At 39.0% G+C, this 19,054-nt stretch overlaps 1 protein-coding gene across 4 annotated transcripts in view; it reads right to left on the bottom strand.

Moving 5' to 3' along the window:
* The window catches only part of LOC120724642 (disks large-associated protein 2), an 83,031-nt gene that overhangs the window by 13,534 nt on the left and 50,443 nt on the right, over positions 1-19,054 (bottom strand). For all 4 annotated transcript variants that reach the window (XM_040016920.1, XM_040016921.1, XM_040016919.1 and 1 more), the window contains one exon: positions 4,055-5,196. In XM_040016920.1, coding sequence (XP_039872854.1) covers positions 4,055-5,196 — 1,142 coding nt within the window. The remainder of the gene's footprint in view (positions 1-4,054; positions 5,197-19,054) is intronic.

The following is a 19,054-nucleotide window of genomic DNA, read 5'->3' as shown; positions in this document are numbered from 1 at the left end:
GATTTTGATAGAACAGAAATTATAGAGTATATCAAGTTCAACTCTTCAAAAATGATTACCTGTTATTGTTGGGTTGAATACACAGTGTATGTTTGAGCTTACAGTATCAGATTGATACTATTAAAAACAATGTTCATGGGTTCTTCAATTGCACCCTGGTTTAATTCTTATGAAGATGGACAGCTACAGTGGCCATGTGTCACACACTGATTGTGCTAACAGCGTATTGATCAGGCATGTAGCAAGTACAGCAGTGTTAGTGTGTGGTGCAGCTAGCAGTAGTCCCAGTGGACAGGCCAGTCTTAGCTCCTGGAACAACAAGCCGAGGCGCAGGACTGTTCTTCATGCTCTGCCAGTTACTCACTTTAGCCAGTCATACAGCGTGGCTGTTTCTCTGCCACAAGTGCTGAACTGCTCTCACAGAAAAGAAAGTGGCTGACACCCCTTTTTTTCTCCTAGAGGTGGAATAATGCTTTCTCTATCACTTCCATTCTCGCTGTCTGTTCTTGCTGCCCATCTCTTCATCTCTTCCCCTCATAATCTTTTTCTTTAGCACCCAATATCCTCTCTTACTCGACAGCCCTTGTGCTCAGTGGAGACAGGTGAGGGACTCAACAGCATAAGGCACTTAAATAGAGCTTTTTTCTTCTGTATGGAAGGTGGCACATAGTAAAAAGTAGGAGGATTTACAGATGATTATAGCAGGACCAACTGGGCTTCATCATCCTTAGTGTAAAGTATTCTGCTCAGATGTATTCCTCAACTGTTTTTGTAGTCAACATAAAACGCGTTCTGAATCTTTTAAACCATATGCTACGATTTGAAGCCAAAACACAATGAATTTCTTTTGCACAGCATGTCTCACTGCCTCAGCACTAAACTCCACAACAGCACGTAGGAAAACGAGAGATGATTGTTCGGTTACCTAATATTGTGATATAAGATAACATTTTGTGCATTATCATCTAAAAAAATGAAGGCAGTAAGTACGTTGCAAACCTGCGTAACCTCATAAGTTAACATGGGAAAAAAAAGACCCATCAGCAAAAGTGTAACACAGGCTAATACATTTTCCATTCCCACATGCATAGAATAAAATGCCTGGAAACTAAATTAATCAGCCTTAAAGACAGCAATAAAGTAAAAGATTCATTTTCCTCCTAATGCACAACCATTGATCGTCTGGGGCTGCTGTTAACAAGGCAGTCATCACTCATGGAAGCAGTGCGCTACCTCATTAGCATTACCTTATTTCTGTGTTCATTTGATGCCATACCTGAAAGAACTTGTTCAGCTGTGCCTCTGAGGCAGCTAGACAGATGAGCTGCTTTACACCATCATTAGTTACTACTACACTGTGGGCACTTTGTACAAAAATAACCCTGGGATAAAACATCTTCTCAATGCAGAAAGTAATTCCATAACGCCATATACCAGATGTGAAACTGCATCTAGTGAAAAACAACACTGACCTGTTGGATGTGGTAGAACAATTTCTAGCTCGTAAATGTGCGGGTCCTGTAATTTTGTGCCTGAGTAAGCCAGTTATTTTTTGGCTTTTGAAATGGTGAGAGTGGACGCAGTCTATTTGAAGGTTTTTAAATGCAAAGGTAGCAGGATAACTATGATTTTAAAAAATATGGTGGGAAGGAGCCCTTCTTGTACTGAGACCATTTCTGATGAGGCTATGGTTAATAGTAGATTGAAGGACCGGGTCCATCGCTCAGGTCCTGTGTCAGGTCTTTGCTGAATTTCTTCTTATTTCTTAAGGACATGCCCTTCAGATACTGTTCTGTTGCCTTCTACTTCTTGTTTCGTTACACTTTTCCAGTTTCATTAGGTTTTTAAGGGCAGATTAAACATCATCGGGAATCGGGTGTCCATTTTATGTCTCAGCGATTCATAGGTCAGTGTTAAGTGGTCAGTTACAAGGATAGGACTGAAAATGAGTGAAAAAACCACCAACGTCCAAAGAAAACTTTTCAAAGACCTTAAGAAAACCTGGAGAACTATTGCTCGAGACTGCTTTTAAAAATTACAAGAAGTGTAAAGAAACTAGAGGTGAATCAAGACTTTTGCACAGCACTGTATGCATTTTTCTTAATGGTGTAGATTCAACCTCTAATATTCTTTGACATATGCTTCACCCTACCCTTGTTGGCTTAGATGGTCAGACTGAAGACGTGACACTTGCTAAAACAAGATTATGTCAGCTTCCCTAAGGCAGGCCTGTCCTCCTCATCACAAGTGAACATTGACCTAAAGGACCCAGACATCAAAGAGATAAAATCAGATGGGCACCAAGAGCGTTCACCACAACGCCTTTACAGATCTCCGCTCATTGATTCCACTGAATAAGGCTCTCATTATGGACATGCTCAGTGCTGAATGTGCCCATGTGGCAGCTGCAGGGTCTCTGCCTGCTGACATATAAGCTTGTTAAATGCCAGTGAGAGAGCCCCTCTATTGACAGAGACTACCCATTACACACAAATAACTGCAGTTTGTGTATCTGTGTGTAACTGTGCATTTCACACAGCATCAAAATGAATGAAGGGGATGCATATGGTACTCGGTAGAACTATTTATGGGTTTATATGAGTGCCGATTCAAATTTGATGTCATGAGTAAAAAAACGTGGGTAATTGTTGATTATAGTGCAAGCATATATTTCAGTTTGCAACTTTCTCATAATGGCTGTCATTGAAAGTGGCTTAAAGGAGTTGTCTATTTTCAAGATTGAGTGATATACAAGCACAACTGTAATATGGAAGCATAGCTTTAATAATGGCCAATCACTTCAGCTGTTCTCTTTCACATTACAGTTAAGCATTTCATAACATGATTGACCAAAGTCCAGGCCAGCTTTTCCCAAGATGTGCATACAACAAGCATCGTAATGCTAATGACGACCCATTGGAAATCTGATTGGCATTTCAGAAACAACTTTTACCCATGTCACTGTTTTTATCATTATTTCCAATTCTTAAGTCACCTTCATTAAAAGCTACTTAAAGCAGGACTTTGAGCTTAATATTCTAATGCTGTAGCCTGTGAGTCACTGTGGATGAGAGCATTAGCTAAGTGCTTAGTATTAAAAATTAAAAGAAACTCAAAGATCGCTGAAAGACTGAATACTTGACTTTTGACCGTTTTAGAAGAAGTCACTATCTGTAGCTTAACTGCTTTACTTTAGTCTCGTGACTCGTGACAGTGTTACAGGCAAGCATGGGGCATAAAATCTGTGAATAAAGTAATGTCTCTTTCCAATCTGGTGAACCAGCTCCTACAGCAACTCAAGCCACACTATATGCTGTTTTTGCAGACACCACAGCCTTTGTGTTTCCTACACTGGAGTTCAGCTCAGTGGTTCTTCTCAGTGCTTTCCACCATGACATTGATTCAGTCAGGCGAGCTCTATATCTTAATAGACAATAGCTCCCTGAGGTGAGCACACAAAAGGGAATCCTGGTTAAATATATTGACTTCTCACACTTGTGGACACTGTAATTGCCCTCTGGAGGATGACAGAAAGAAAGGCAGACTCCAAATACCCCGCTGTCTAGATTCCTAATCGATCAATGCATTTTATCGAGAAGGGCAGTGTCGGAGATGAGTGGATATTGATCTTAGTTATTGTTTGTTGTATTATCTGATAGTTGGCGTTTCAAATATCTCCACATTTACTGGCCTTTCAGTCTATATTCAGACATTTTTTGTGGGCCTTTTCCAAAGAGTTGAGTATTAAACATTTAGAAGAACACAAAACTTGGAAGGAAACATCCTGTTATTGCTTCAAACTAAATTAAACAACTTCTGTGATTTCATTAATTCTGAAAGCAAAGGATGACTTATACGTGGATAAACTAGCAGCTGATCAATGCCAGTCAGAATTGTTTGTATGGTATGGAATGAATCAGTGTTTGTGTACCAGCCATAGCATATACACCGATGCACACAAAAACATGTATTTCAGTAGCTCAGTACAATACGCCACTAATCAAATTTGTCTGCACTTTAAGGACATATATTTCCAAAAAAAGGTACTACTAACCTGCAGGTAATGACATGTCCGCGATGACTTGAGGTCCGTGTACATCATGGGTTTCTCTAAATTAAGCGATGACTTCCTGTAGGCCTCTTTGGCCTGGCTGACTGTTAGAGTCGACCAGGAGCTCCTCTTCATGAACTTGCCCTCGGGTCCCATGGCCATACTCTCACACGCTGAGCACTTGACATCATTGTTACTCTTTGAGGTCTTGAGTGACAGGTCTCCAAAGTGGTGGCTGTGCATGGAATCTGGGTGGTAGTGGCTGACATGTTCCCCATGGTGCCGTGACATGACACTGGGTGTGCGATAGGTGCTGTCACTATCCAGGTTGTCATCTGAGCTCCACCAGCCACCAGAGCGGTGCTTACGTTCTTTGCTCTTGCTCCTCTTGCTACCGTGTTTTGTGGAGTGGTGGCCATGATGGTGATAACCCCCTCCTACCATGTCACCTTTTGTGCCATTCATCTTGGACGATCCCTCCAGGGAGTGGGACTTGGTGAAGAGCTTTTGGACTGAATGAACAAGGTGTCGAATGCGGCCGGGACTCTCACTGCGTTGCTCGGTGGTGGTAGAGGTGCGCTGGTATTGTAGAGTGTGGAAGCCGTCACGGTGCAGTGGCAGTTGTTTCTCAAACTGGTCCAGGAGATTAGCAGGAAGGCGGTTGCTCTTGGTGCCAGCATGGTGGGAAGAGGCAGCTGCAGCAGCTGCAGCAGCCGCAACAGCTGGGGATGTGGCGGAGGCTGTGATGGCAGCGCAGTCGTCCCGTGTGGCTGAGTCATAATACTGAGAGCTGTAGTGCATTCTGGGGAAGGTGCTACTGGAGATGTGGTCAGATGCAGCAGCTGGGGGCATCATGACAGGGGACATCATCATGCAGTCGGAGTGGATGGAGCTGCGTGGTGAGTAGCGGTGGTGGAAGTCCATAGGGCAGCTCTCTGTGGGGCTGAGCAGGTAGGATGGGTGGCGGGAGTCAGCGCCATGGTGAGTGTGGATGTCATGGACGTGGGGATCATAGTCCAAGCCGTGGGGTAGAGGAATCTGATGTTGGGAGCGGCTGCCCGATAAGCCCTTCATGTTCCTGGATGGAGGGAGGCGTCTGCCTTCATTGAACTTTCGAGACAGAGACCAAGATGAAGTCTTCTGGTCTGTTTCAGAGAAGGAGAAAAAGAAGAGAAAGATTCTGTCAGATTGAGAGAGCATAGTGACACCTGACAGACGAATACTCTCGCGGGGTGCTTCACAACCATCCTGCAATTCTAATTTACATCTAGACCAGCCCGTACCAAAACACTTCTAATTAAGTAAATACTCCTACAAAGGCCAGACCATGTTACACAATAGGTTTTTACACTTTTACACTGATTGACACTTTCAGTAATGTGACGCTAACCTAAGTTAACCTCACTAATGACTGCTTTTAATATAGTAGAAAAGCTAATGAAATATTTTTGTTCTACATGAAAAGTTGCACTTCAATGTGATGATGTGTCAAATTTCATCTCACCTGAAAAGAACAGATGACAAAACACCCTGGAGGTTTTGAAGCTTAAAAATAGGAAATGTACTTGTGATGTATAATTCATCATAAATGACTGATTATCTCCTGCATATATGTTGAAATACACTCCTTTTTGCAACTGATTTTATTCTTCATCGTAAAGGTAGATGTCAGTAAAAGAGTTTCGCTTTTTAGAATATATAAAGAGAACAAGCATTTATTTCAGAGACATTGTTATCAGTTGGACCTGAAGACTCAATAATACACGGTTTATGGATAGATAACCATAAATTACAGTAGAGATTTTCTGCACTAACCAGATGTTTCCTTCTATATAACTGTACTCTACAGAATTAAGGCTCCAGTTGTTTTCTCAAAATGTTTTTTACAAAAATTGTGAAGAAATCTAAAGCAAATGTAATCCCTTACTAGGTATTATTGTCAAGTTGTCAAGTTACTGTTTAAATGCAAAAACCTAGCTTGCTTCATTTAATCCAATATAATACTTGTCTGTAAAAGAAGACTATGTTCCTAAACTCATCCCATATCCTTCCTGCAACTGCTTGGGCTGATTCGAACTCCTCTAAAATCTGTGATAAAAGCATTATTTCTCAAGCCCCGTGGTGGAGAACATTATTAGCTGTACACCTAATTATTTTGGAAGAGACGTGCACATCTTTGGGCGGTGATCACAAAGAGGGGCAAATTTTTCTTTACTTCAGAGAGATTTTTAAATGAGAAAATTTGGTAGCTTCTGTGTGTGAGGTTAAAAAGTTCAGCATAACTTCCAAAATCCCTTTGCTCTGTCAGTCCCTAGAACATGCTTCATGATGAAAGCTGTTCCAGCTCCCACGAGTTTTCCTCTATTGCGTTTATGTTGTACAATGCTGAAACAATATGTGCATATTCACCAATAGTTTATAACATTCAATGTTTGCTATGTTCAACACATAAAAATTAGGGGAGGGATTAAAGGTAAGATAAAATTAGTCCTATTCATTTCACTCACAACGATATTATGATGGCATGATAAAGGTTTGGTGGCAATGTGGTGCACTGGTTAGCACTTGGTGATTCTCGGTCGAAAACAGGAATGGTTCTCTGTCTCTCTCTGTTAGCTGCATGCTAGGCAGATGACCTGCCAAAGGTGAACCCCACCTCTTACCCAGCATCAGCTCAGATAGGTTCCAGCCTGCCGGCACAAATGACACTGAATTGGATAAGCGATTAGGAAAATGGATGAGTGAAAAATTAGGGTTAACACACCCAGTGGGGTTGTGATGGTTTATTATTATCACAAAAAATAAATTAATCAAAGAAAGTGTTAGTGATTATTGCACTTCTATCATTGGTCAAATAATAATATGAACCTCAGGAATAGTTCAGAAGTCCACATACAGTGTCCAAGATCCTAATTCCTGTATCGTGGTTTTGTCCCCACTCTCTATGACAGATTTAGAAAATATAAAATACCTCCAAGAACTTGGTCTTGCTTGGTCTTAAGTCAATATATAAGGTTGGAGGTGGGTCACATGGTCCACACATGAACACAGAAAAAGTTAGAACTAAACTGGGTCTACACAGCTTCACTGCTTTAACCGCAAAATGATCAAAATCATCCCAGCTGGACTGATACTGGTAGTACAACAGTCAAAAAAATTTAAAAGAAGTATAATAAAGGCTCAGGGGTGAGACCAGGTTATCCATTCATCAAAGGTTTTTGATGCCCAGCAGTTTAACAGTATCCTTTGATAAGACACTGAACCACCGGTTACTCTGGATGACAGGTAGGTGAATGAGAACATATTATAAAGTGCTTTGTAAAACGTAGCTCAGGTTAATAAAAGTGCAGACCTTTTACAGACAGATTGGATTTTTAGAATTTGCATTGCATGAAAAAGCAATGCAACAACTACGTTTGAATTTTGATTGTAATGATGCCCAATTCCATATTCATCAAAGAGTTTGCAGATTTTTGGTCTTTGGTCTTTTTTAAACAGACTTTCCTCAAGCCTGAAATCCACAGCTTTAATTTTGGCTGATTGAACCTAACTTTAAGAGGTTTCTCAAGTTTTAACCCTCAAATTTTCTCTGCAGCTGTACTTTCAGACTCTGTTTGTAAATCTGTACGTAATATAGTTTTACAGACTCTTTCAGTGATAAAGCTTTGAGGACACAATGTTTGTATGTTGCACTGTAGTTAATATAATATGATTAGCGGTGATGGGAATAACGGCGTTACAAGTAACGGCGTTACAAGTAACGGCGTTACTTTTTCCAGTAACGAGTAATCTAACTAATTACTATTCCTATCGTTACAACGCTGTTACAGTTACTAACAAGAAAATGCAGTCCATTACTATTTTTCAACAAACAGAAGCACGGAAGTAGCTGACTACTAAGTAAGCTGGGCGCTACAGCTTTAAGCAGCTGCGCGCTGCCGCGGACGGTAATCACAATCACTGTCTAGCACAACACCTGGAGCTAAGGGGGCAAAACAATCGCATGAGTGCTGCTGTTTGACTGAGGAAGAATAAAGTAGTCGTGGTAAGCCAAATTATTTTTTGGAGTGGCACAAATAATTTGTGCGGCATCTTATTGAATGCAGAACAGCTGATTGTTATGTAAATAGTTTGAAATGTTTATTTAAAAAATCAAGGTAAATGGATGCAAATAACTTGTGCATAGGATTTTAAAATTGACAATTTATATTTGCATTTGAAGTTATGAAATATGATTCATTAAATATGTTTGTGGTTGTTACAGTAAAAAATATAACTTTTTCTACTCGGATTTTATGCTTTTTGTCTGATTTTAGATCAGTTGTGTTAATACAGTATGTCAAAATGAAAACATAACTGTAAATTCAGACACGTGAGGTTGTGCTGAAAAGGATGATACCAAACAAGACAAAGTAAATAGTTTTTAAAGGTAAAATGTGGAGGGAAAACCAAAAGTAGTTAAAAATGGCCAATTATGCCCTGGACCCCAGAGGGTTAAACGTTTTTTTTTAAAGTAACGCAATACTTACTTTTCAAGTAATTAATGACTTTTAGAATATTGTAACTCAGTTACTAACTCAGTTACTTTTTTGAAGAAGTAACTAGTAACTATAATTAATTACTTTTTCAAAGTAACTTGCCCAACACTGATGATTAGCATCTGAGAGTAAAAAAGATCAGTTCAGAATATGATAGTGTTATAAAGCTCATAAACCGGTAATTACTATGGAGTGATTTGCAAAATATCCAATGTCTATCTTCAACCTTCATTTGGAAATGTGTGCACTGCTGATATTTGTGAGATTGATGAGAAAATTGCTTCCTTGAAGTGATTAGCAACTTGTTTATATGCAAACATAATGCAAAAGAGGTCATGTAAAACCATAAATTATAATTTATTATTTTCTGCCCTGTTAATTATAGAATTTTTATCATCAAAGGCATTTCCAATATTCACATAAATCTTGATCTTCACAATTTTTATGGCGCTGTAGTCCATCAAGTTGCAGGAAGACGTCTTAAATGTACAAAACCTTCCACGAATTGTGTCAGAATGGGCACCATTATTAATAGTCTCCATCCTCAGCTTATCTTCCTGCATAACAATTACAGCCTACATCTTACCAGTGCGATTTGAAAACTGTAAGGTAAACAGGGAGGCGATGTCTTGAGTGCATGCAAGTCCCCTGTAATTAATTACTTACACTTCTCTGCAGCAGAAAACCCCAGTCTGGAACAGTGCACATCGCCTTACATAACGTTTGGGATCTCTGATCGCACACACCATTTCAAAGGAGCCAGAAATAAAATGCACAGTTGTCATGGCAACCACTGCTGAAAATCCCAGGAACTGTAATAGGATTTTCAAGGTTGTTTGGGGTGTATCCCAGTCTCACAAGGAGGGGCGAAAAGACCTACTATGTAATGCGATACAGACTCTTGATGCGTGACTCTACGACTTGATTTGCCATGTGGGCTACTATGTTCAGTGTTCTGTTACAAGTTGGGGTGGTTTGGTTTTGTTTAGCAATAAAAAATAAACTATGAATTTAATCACACATTTAAAGACAAAAAATGAACTGCACATTATAGTAAGGCTTTGAGAATTTAAATGCCTTTCGCCCAGGGATACCCAGGACTACATGACTTGGGATTTGTTACACTGCATGTTTGTACCAATAACTCCATTTTAATGTTGCAGAGCAATAAATGGATAAAATTACACTTTAAATTTATTCAATTTATGTTCTTTCCTTGCTCTAAATATTGGTCTAACTACAGTGAAAAACACTAAAACATTCCCATTCATCAGAGGGTGTAATCAGCCATGTTATGCGATTTATTTTTATATTTTATTTTCATGCTCTGTTTCAGCACAGGTTTTACACTGCTTGGTGAGTTGACTACAGAAAACAGCAGATGTAGCGCTGTACAACTTTAATGTAATAATTACTCTGTAGTGGTTAAAGCGCTCTCTTCTCCTGTTTCTCTCTTTCTCATTTTCACCATCAAAACTCTCTGTTGTCCCCCTTAAGTTCCCTCTCACTATCTCCTGAATTCAGTACATTGAAGTTGACGATATCGATTGGTTGCTCAGTCGACAAAGTGCTTAAAAAATATGCTTTTTGCATACTTTGCGTTCATCAAGAACAGTGACTTGATGTGGACCCAGTATGTATTTCATTATTCTTGTTATGTACAGTTGTAAATGGTGACGTTAAGCATGGCCAAAGTTTCAAATAATGAGGTAAGTGTATATGCAGGTGATCCAAATCAAGAGCCAACATTTAAGGCTTTAGATTGTGTTGCTTTTTTTCTGTTCTTCAGTAGTGACAGTATTGTACAAAGGATGTGGAATATCGAGTTGCTATGCAGAGGGGAAAGAAGACGACCTAGGAGATTCATGGATGTAGTGAAGAAGCCCATATGGAAAAGAAATAGTAAAAACTTATATGTGATTACTCATGAAAGTGGCCACTTTCTCATTACTTTCATACATAGTTTTAGTAAGTATCCAAAACATACAAGTTTCATTATATAATTTTTCAAGGGATCTTATATCTGTTTTCACTCTTATATGCTTTTCATACAAGTTTCACACAAGACAGATACAAACTTTATAAGATTTATATATATCTTTTCCATATGGGAGGATATGCAGAGAGTTGGTTTGACAGAAAAGGATTTCATGACATGGGGTCTGATGGAGGCAGTCGATGTGTTGGGTTCCCCTGAAGGGAATAGCCAGAAGAGGATTTGTACATTACATACGCAAGAATTTGAATAATGCATGGAGAGAATGGTGGCTCAGAAAAGGGGTGCTTACTTTCATTATTTTTCCTTTGGAGGTTGTTTTAGCCATGGTGAGGACTTGTAAGGTAAGAATAAATATTCTGTTAATTATTTATTGACGGCAGTTAGATAAAAACAAACAAGCAAACAATAACAAAAAAAAACCCCACTGCAAAAGCACACAAAACACAACTGAAACAGGAAAAACGAAAACAGAAATAGGAAAAAAAAGATTTCCAAAAGCACAAGTGTTTCTGGGGAGACAATAACCCGACGGACCAGTTGCAGGAACCAAAATATTCTAGGTAACTGTGTTTTAATCTCATGATTCATATAATACTAATGGAGGATTTTTAGGCTATAGTTAGGCTAACACACTTACCTCTCATCTTTTCTTTCCTCACAAAACCGATAGATCCTCCACTTCTTTCAAGTGTCTCCCAGCGCAATTCTTATCATATTTTGGTTCCTGCAACTGGTCAGCAGTGATTAATAAAGTATTAGTGACATTATATATAGCCCATGAATCATACTCTACAGTTTGACTGCTTGTTGCTCCTTGTTCCTCCCTGTGGCATTAGCTAGCTGTGCATTGGTGTGGAGGAGGAAGGCCTCATTTATTCCAAGTTATGCAACCATCTTGGGAAAAATGCTGGCCAGGCGCTGACTGCAGCATAGCAGCAGAGCTTTAACCAGCAACACAATGCTTTCCCAGAGAGCAGAGAAAACACAGAGGCATTCCCCTCTCCGTTATTCTCTTACACACTGGCCCCAATATCTTCCCCCTCAATGTGTGGCATCTTTTTCAAAAAGAAAAAAACAAAAACAAAAGATAATACAGGCTGCATCAGGTGCTGACAGAAGCACAGAGGAAATTGCCTGTTGATCATGCAGCACAATAGCTGTTGCATAAGCTGTGAAACAGGGAAGCTCTCATCAATGTTTCATAGACTTGTAAGCTCTTAAAGAGCCAAGAGGGAGTATTTGCATTTTTTGGAACCTACTGTACTATTGAGGATGAAAAAATAATCAATGACTACCTGAAGTATTCGTACTCTGTACATCAGCTATGCAAAACTGACACCCTGCTTTTATTTGGATCTATGATTTTTGATTACATTAAAACAGTTTCAGTGACATTTATACCGTGACTATAAATACTATGACTTTAAATCAGCTGGTTTTCTCCACATTGCTCCTTTACCTCCTGTCCTGACTTATTCTCCCTGCAAAACTTTAATAGGGGTTCTGCAGATCTAAAGATAGAATCTGTGTAGAAATGTCAGAATGTGTTGAGACAGAGAATAACAAACAAGGGGGAAAAATACAGAATACAGAATATATAGGGTAAAAAAGTCCAGATAAGCACCAAGAGTTTAGCTTTTGGCCAAGCTTCAGGACTCAATTAGTGCCTGAAATTGGTGCTATTGTGAAGTCTGCATTGCGTGGTCATCAAATGAGCACTTGAAACACCCCATCGTTCACCTGAGGCAAAAGAGCTGGAAGCTAAAGGTGCTCCAATGCTGCATCAGCCCATTGTATGGTGAGTGGGAGGTATTGTCCGAGATAAACCTGAGGAAGTGATCCTCCTCCTTGCTGCTGCCTGTAGGCTATCTAGAGTCAGCCCTATGACACAGCTACTTTTTTTCTCTTTACCAGTTTTTTGAGCCTGCCGGCATCCCCAGCCTTGATGTCACCTCCCCCGCACAAAGAAAACTGCACTGGGCACTACAGTATGTATTAGTAAAACTTGCAGAGCAGTCTGATGCAAACATTGGATGACACAAGCCTCCTTGGGCAGACTTGTGTTTGTGTTGTCTGACTACACCAAGTTGCTATGCGATATGTGAACTCCTTAACTTAACTGTACTACCTTCACAGATTGGTGGCACATGTCACTGGCCTCCCAGTCTGCCTGGGAGTCTTCAATAGGCTACCCACTTTCAGTATGAAGATTAGAGTTTAGTAGAGCTGAAAGTCACTTGGAGTGAATTTAACACAAAACTTTAGTTGGTGCACACTTTTCTTCTACATTTTTAGAACGGCTGCTTGCACATTTTAGGCTCATTCACAAATAGCCCCCAAAGGACATGTTTTTCAAAAATATTCAGGATGTTGCCAGTCTGTTCTCAGGCAAAACAAGCAACCTGCCAAGTCTTGATAAACGCAGGATAACACTGTGAAAACATTGTTTGTTTGGAGTGACAGTATATGCCCTTTCTTTAATTGGTGCCTGCCTTTACTTTGTGGACTAGTAAGCATTTTTACTGTGGCCATACCACATCAGTGTTATACTGGACATAAGAAAAATAACCCTGGATCTTTCTATATATCCAGTAAAGATAGCTTAAAGTACATTTATATCATTACACTGACATTGTAATTAACCACTCACTCACTAATGAAAGAGAAAACTCGAATAGCTTCTCGATAGTCCCTTTTTAAAAAAAAACTGACTTATGAATTGACTCTACTTGAAATGAATTAGTTGATCACTGGATAGACTAATCTGGGGGGAAAGATTCGTTTCTAAACAGCTGATTACAGAGCAATCAAACAACATCAAGAGAGTTTATAAAATCTAAATCCTGGGGTGACTGTACAGGGAAATCTAGATTAGGTTTACAGTTTGCACTGTGGGGGCAAACAGATGTGTTGTATCTTCTGAATGTGTACTTCACATGTCATGATATTCATGTTGCCATGCAGTGATTCTTTGTCCTTAATTTGGCTGATTGCGACTCATACAAACAGGAGAACATCACTAAAGCATGCAGCATCTATAAAGTGTAGTACAAGCAAATTCCAATAAATTTGGGCCTCGTTTACAGTTTTTTACTTGTATTTATTTTATTCTTTTGTGTCTTTGGTAAGGCAGGTTAATGATTCATGCATGGAAGAGTTTCACAGAGGGGTTTAATTAGAAGCTATTAAATGCTTTTGTTGTGAAATTAAAGTGATCATTCCAGCCCGTTACTACGTGGTTGCCAGGCAAGATGATGGCATAATAATATGTCATGCATAATTCAACTTTTTGTAGATATATTGGATGTTATGTTGGTGAAATAAAAGTGACACAATGAGGTGTATAAGGTGTATTAGGTGCATTAATATTAAAAGCCGCTCAGGTAGTTAATAGGCGACATGATGACGTCATAATATCTGACAAAGACAGGAACCTTGCCTAAAATGTGTCTGCGTGCCAGCTATGGTTGCTCAAGCCCTAAAAGCCTTGGAGGAGTTTGTGGACAAAAAAGCAAACACACAAACAGGCAGAGATTTCAGTAAGATTACACAGCTCAGTCCAGCCAAGTAATACAATAGGAAACATAAAATACTGGTGTTTAAATCTAGTTAAAAAAAGGTTAAGCTAAAGCTTATAGTCGACTTATTATGTTCAATCAATTCAATTCAGTTTCATTTATATGGCACCAATAGGCAACAGTAGTCACATCGAGGTGTATTTACAGCTCTGGAGTTTTGTCTTCTACTACATGAGCTTGTACTCTGTTGTTAACACAATCATTCTTTATCTAGCACTATCTGGTACTGGCCCTTAGTTATACGGCACCAAATCACAACAACAGTCTTTTCAAGGGACTTTATATTGTAATGTAAAGACCCTACATTAAGTCATACACTATATTACCAAAAGTATTCACTCACCCATCCGGATCATTGAATTAAGGTGTTCCAATAACTTCTAAAGCCACATGTATATAAAATCAAGCATGTAGGCATGCTTCTACAAACATTTGTGAACGTATGGCACCATTATAGGAAGCCACCTTCCCACAAGGCAATGTAGCATAGATATGATTCAAACCATTGCAGCACAGTTCTTATAATACCTACTATGTGTTCCAATCATTGTATAAAAATATAGATCACCTGAACTGTTTTACAACTACTCTTTAAAAATAAGTGGAAAATTGGTCTTTAATGCTTTTTAGTGGTTTAATTACAGCCATCTTGAAAACATGTAATTCAATATACATAAGTTGATATATATAAACTTGTAAAGAATTCAGACTAAGGGCTCTAGATTAATTGATAGCTTAATTAATTGCCTTCGTAGGCAAGGGACAAGTTATTTGGAGGCCAGAGCACCAAAAGTGCTGTATGAATGTGTGTTGGTTAGGTCTTCACCAAGTTACCATGGTAATGTGCCAGGAAGCTCATTGTCTTTGTGATGCAAAAAACCCAGGGTTAACCTTAAAATTACCTGAACAAGACCAAATTCTGCTCCGTGCTATTCTTTTTCTTCTTATTATTATTATCATTATTATTATTAGTAGCAGCAGTAGTATTAGTATGATTATTATAAGATGGCTATGCACTTTTTTTCTAGCATATTAAAGATGTCAAATTTATTACTGTAACATAAAGTCCTGGAAAAGTACTTCTAGACGATATTTGACATTTGGTCAGATACAGGTTTTGTAAATCATGTGAAAGGACAAATACTTTGAGCTTAGATATTATACATCCGTCATATGAACTTACTAACTTCCAAGCTCATCTGCTGACACAAACCAAACCTTAAAAATAATGATTTTTTTGTGTGAGGAGATTTTTTGTCAAGTTTTCATATCCTGGCAATATTTTAATTTTCATCATGAAGAAGAAAGTTGTAAGAGTAAATTAAATTCTACACCAGGAAGTTGTAGCCAAATGAAAAATTACTACCAAACTAAATCCTGCATTCTTACCGATACGGCAAATAAAAGTATTGTGCTTTTACTAATACATGTGAGGATAACAGTGAACATTATTTAAGTGTAAAGAGTGTTAAAGCTTGCAAGTGAGATAAAATCGTATTCAGCTTGATGTAGCTTTGCAGCAGAGTCTGCATTTCACCTTTTGATATCCGCCCACTCCCTCCCACTGCTGCTGTTCTCTCCTCAGCTGGCAGACACTGGCTGATGTTGTAGTGATGCCACACACCCTGGATGCAGCCTCTGTCTCTTCCCTACACCCTTAAACGGAAGAAAACGCCAAATAGGGATATAAAGTCCATAACTGCTCACTGTGCAGCAGCTTGTAAAGCCTCCCACACTACTTTGATTTGCCACAAAAGATATGGTCTTATTTGGAACTGAAACATACTGTTCTTTCAGTGTTCATCTGTGCTTCTGAATACTTTCTTATACATACAGACATGCAGTATACTGGGAATGTAATAAGTTATCCACATGAATGAAGGAATTATTCATTTAAAGAACTCATTATATTAGGTCAGATTCACTGGTACAGTCTCTTTTTCAGTCTGAGGTATGCTATAAATATAACAACATTAAATAAATAACACATTAAGATAGCCATGTGAAATAACACAAGTGACTGAATGCCTTTCACATAAAGTACTAATCCATCGTTTAAGCAATACAAAACTGCACCAGCCACTTTCTGTATGCCTTGCCAGTATTTAACTGGACTCCCGGCTGGGTAATCATAAAGCGAATCGCTTGTACCGCCACATCCCAAAGGAGCTCTACTGGATTGAGATCTGGTAAACAGTCCTTTGATTTCAAGAAATCAGCTTGAGATGATCAGCTTTGAGACATGGAGTGATATCCTGCTAGAAGCAACCACCAGAAGATTGGTACACTATGGCCATAAAGGGGTTGACATGGTTGGCAATAATACTCATACAGGCTGTGTGTGAAAACAATGCTCAATCGGTTCTAAGGTGCCAAAAGTGTGTTTAGTGTGTGCTGTAACATGTATTATAATGTGAGACTTTTATATTGTAAAAATGTACTCTGGTATATTCTCAGTAACTGTTTCTGACATACTCAGACCAGTCTGCCTCGCACCAACAACCACCTTTCTCTTTCTTTCTCATTCTGTTACTTGTTTTTGACCTGCAGCTGACCATCTGGACCGCATGTACATGCCTAAATGTAATGAACTGCAGGTATGTGATTGGCTGATTAGTTATTTGCTGGAACAAGCTGTTGAATATGTGTACCTAATGAAGTGGCCAGTTATAGCTGATAAAGAAAACAAAATGTGGTGTAGGAGGCTTAGGTTTGGCATTACGCCTGTTCTCATTCAGGTCTTATACCAAATGTTGACACATCTCCATGGAAACTACAGTATGTAACTAATACAGAAGTTTCCCCGTGTAAAAGAATATGAGTTTTGAATATTGAGACATTTGATAGACTTTAGCAAAAGTTTCTCCTTAATCAGTCAGAAATAGATTCAAATGGAATATTGCTTTATTCTCATTTGACTACAAAAAATGTATAACAAAGACCTTAAATACTGACTCAGGTCATTGTTTCCTAGATTAAAGAAAGGGGAAATGTAATTGTTGGCCAGTCTGAGGACACTGGAGGATTCAGTGATCCCCTGAAATGAGAAAGCTGAAGACCAAGAAAAAAACTGTACTTGCTGTGGTGACTGTACCCAGTGATTCACCCGGGAGGTCCAAATGACTTAACTCAGAGTATCAGTGCTATCTAACTTTATTTTTCATTGAGGACCTATAACCCTGAAGGCTGGCATAGCTCTTTTTACATTCTCATGTGCAGGGTCTCACAGTGACATCTAGGAATGGGTAAAGATAGAATATAATACTAAACAGTACCAATTACAGTACATGTCTTTACTTTTATCAGTATTCCTCTTTAATTTAATGAGGCTAAAAGTTTTAACTCACTGCTCCTTGGTTCACTGTGTCCTTTATCCATGAAGTCAACATGCAATATGGTTATAAAAACTAAGAAAACCTTCCTTTGGTCAGAAAGCACCTAGACATTCTCCACGGTTCACTAAAGTAGATAGTAGCAGTACCTTCAATTTTATATTTATTTTATTTTTTATATTTGTCACCGTCTAAATGCCTAGATTACCCACGTCACATGAAATTGCTCCAGCTTTTGTGACATTTTCAAAAATATACCATCTGTTTCAGCTCCAATAAACACCTAAGATGAGGATATCAGGCTCAGTTTGACAGCAACAACTCAACACAGAACACAGCAAGACAGGACAAATGGAACTCCATTTCCAGAAATTGAATTCCGGAAATGGAGTTCCCTCTGAAAACTGCAGTGATCATATCTGCAGGGACGGTAATATTAAAGCACACGATATATCTTCATCCTTAATGTTTAATTCACAATGCCTGCTTAGACCAAACCGCACTTTGTCTGGTATCATTACAGTGACAGAACAGCAGTGCTTTTACAGCATTTTTCATGCATACGCCTTGAATAAAGAGCATCCGTGTGAGTGATGTGCAGTACAGTGTGTAAAAGGCATCCGTTTGCTGCAGCTCACTCTGGCCTGAAGCATGTACATCTACACAGGAGCATATTATCCCTCGGTGTCACTCACTGGTCTTTGTGGCCACATGTGTGCACCAAAGTGAGAGCACTCTGTAAGCCTTTCACATTTACTCCACAGCAGCATTGCTTACAATGATTGACACAGCTGAGGAAGTCATCCAGTCTTCCCACACATAAAGCAAAAAGAGACATAGCGATATTAATCGTCAGCGATCGTGGCTCAAGAGTTGACAGTTCGTCTTGTAATCGGAAGGTTGCTGGTTCGAGCCCCAGCTCGGACAGTCTCAGTCATTGTGTCCTTGGGAAAGACACTTCACCTACCGCCTACTGGTGCTGGCCATAGGGGCTGATGGCGCGATATGGCACAGGGTACAAGGCAGCTGTGGCTACAACTGTAGCTTGGCTTCACCAGTGTGTGAATGTGTGAGTGAATAAATAGTGGAATTGTAAAGCGCTTTGAGGGTCTTGAAAAGCGCTATATAAATGCAATCCATTATGATTATGTCTAACATTAATAAGAAATAATATGATCTGTAAATGTTATTCCAATTCCTAACAATTCATCGCATTATTAAATCCCTCCATGATGTTTTATGTGCTTTATGAAGGACCAACTAATTGATTGTCATCCATAAAACTACTTTGCTAAGGATTTTGACAATATTCTTTGTTTCCAGTAGATATATTAAAAAAATGGCCATAAGTACATTGAACACAAGACAGTTTTAAATGCCAGCTTCATAAAGCACCTCCTTACAACAATCTCCTATTTGTTAGTGCTGTGACACTAATACAGAATTTCATGCAACAGGATGTGTTGCTCTAACTTGACAGCAAATCTTTTCATGTATTAACACTGAAGACACTATTGGGCTGTGGTGATCAAACTGTTGTTATTGCCATAAGAAAG

This window comes from Simochromis diagramma, unplaced genomic scaffold (genome assembly GCF_900408965.1).
Source record: "Simochromis diagramma unplaced genomic scaffold, fSimDia1.1 OVJJ01000802.1, whole genome shotgun sequence".
NCBI classification, from domain to species: domain Eukaryota; kingdom Metazoa; phylum Chordata; class Actinopteri; order Cichliformes; family Cichlidae; genus Simochromis; species Simochromis diagramma.
Note: the sequence above shows the minus strand (reverse complement) of the source record. Positions and strands in the feature narration are given on the sequence as shown.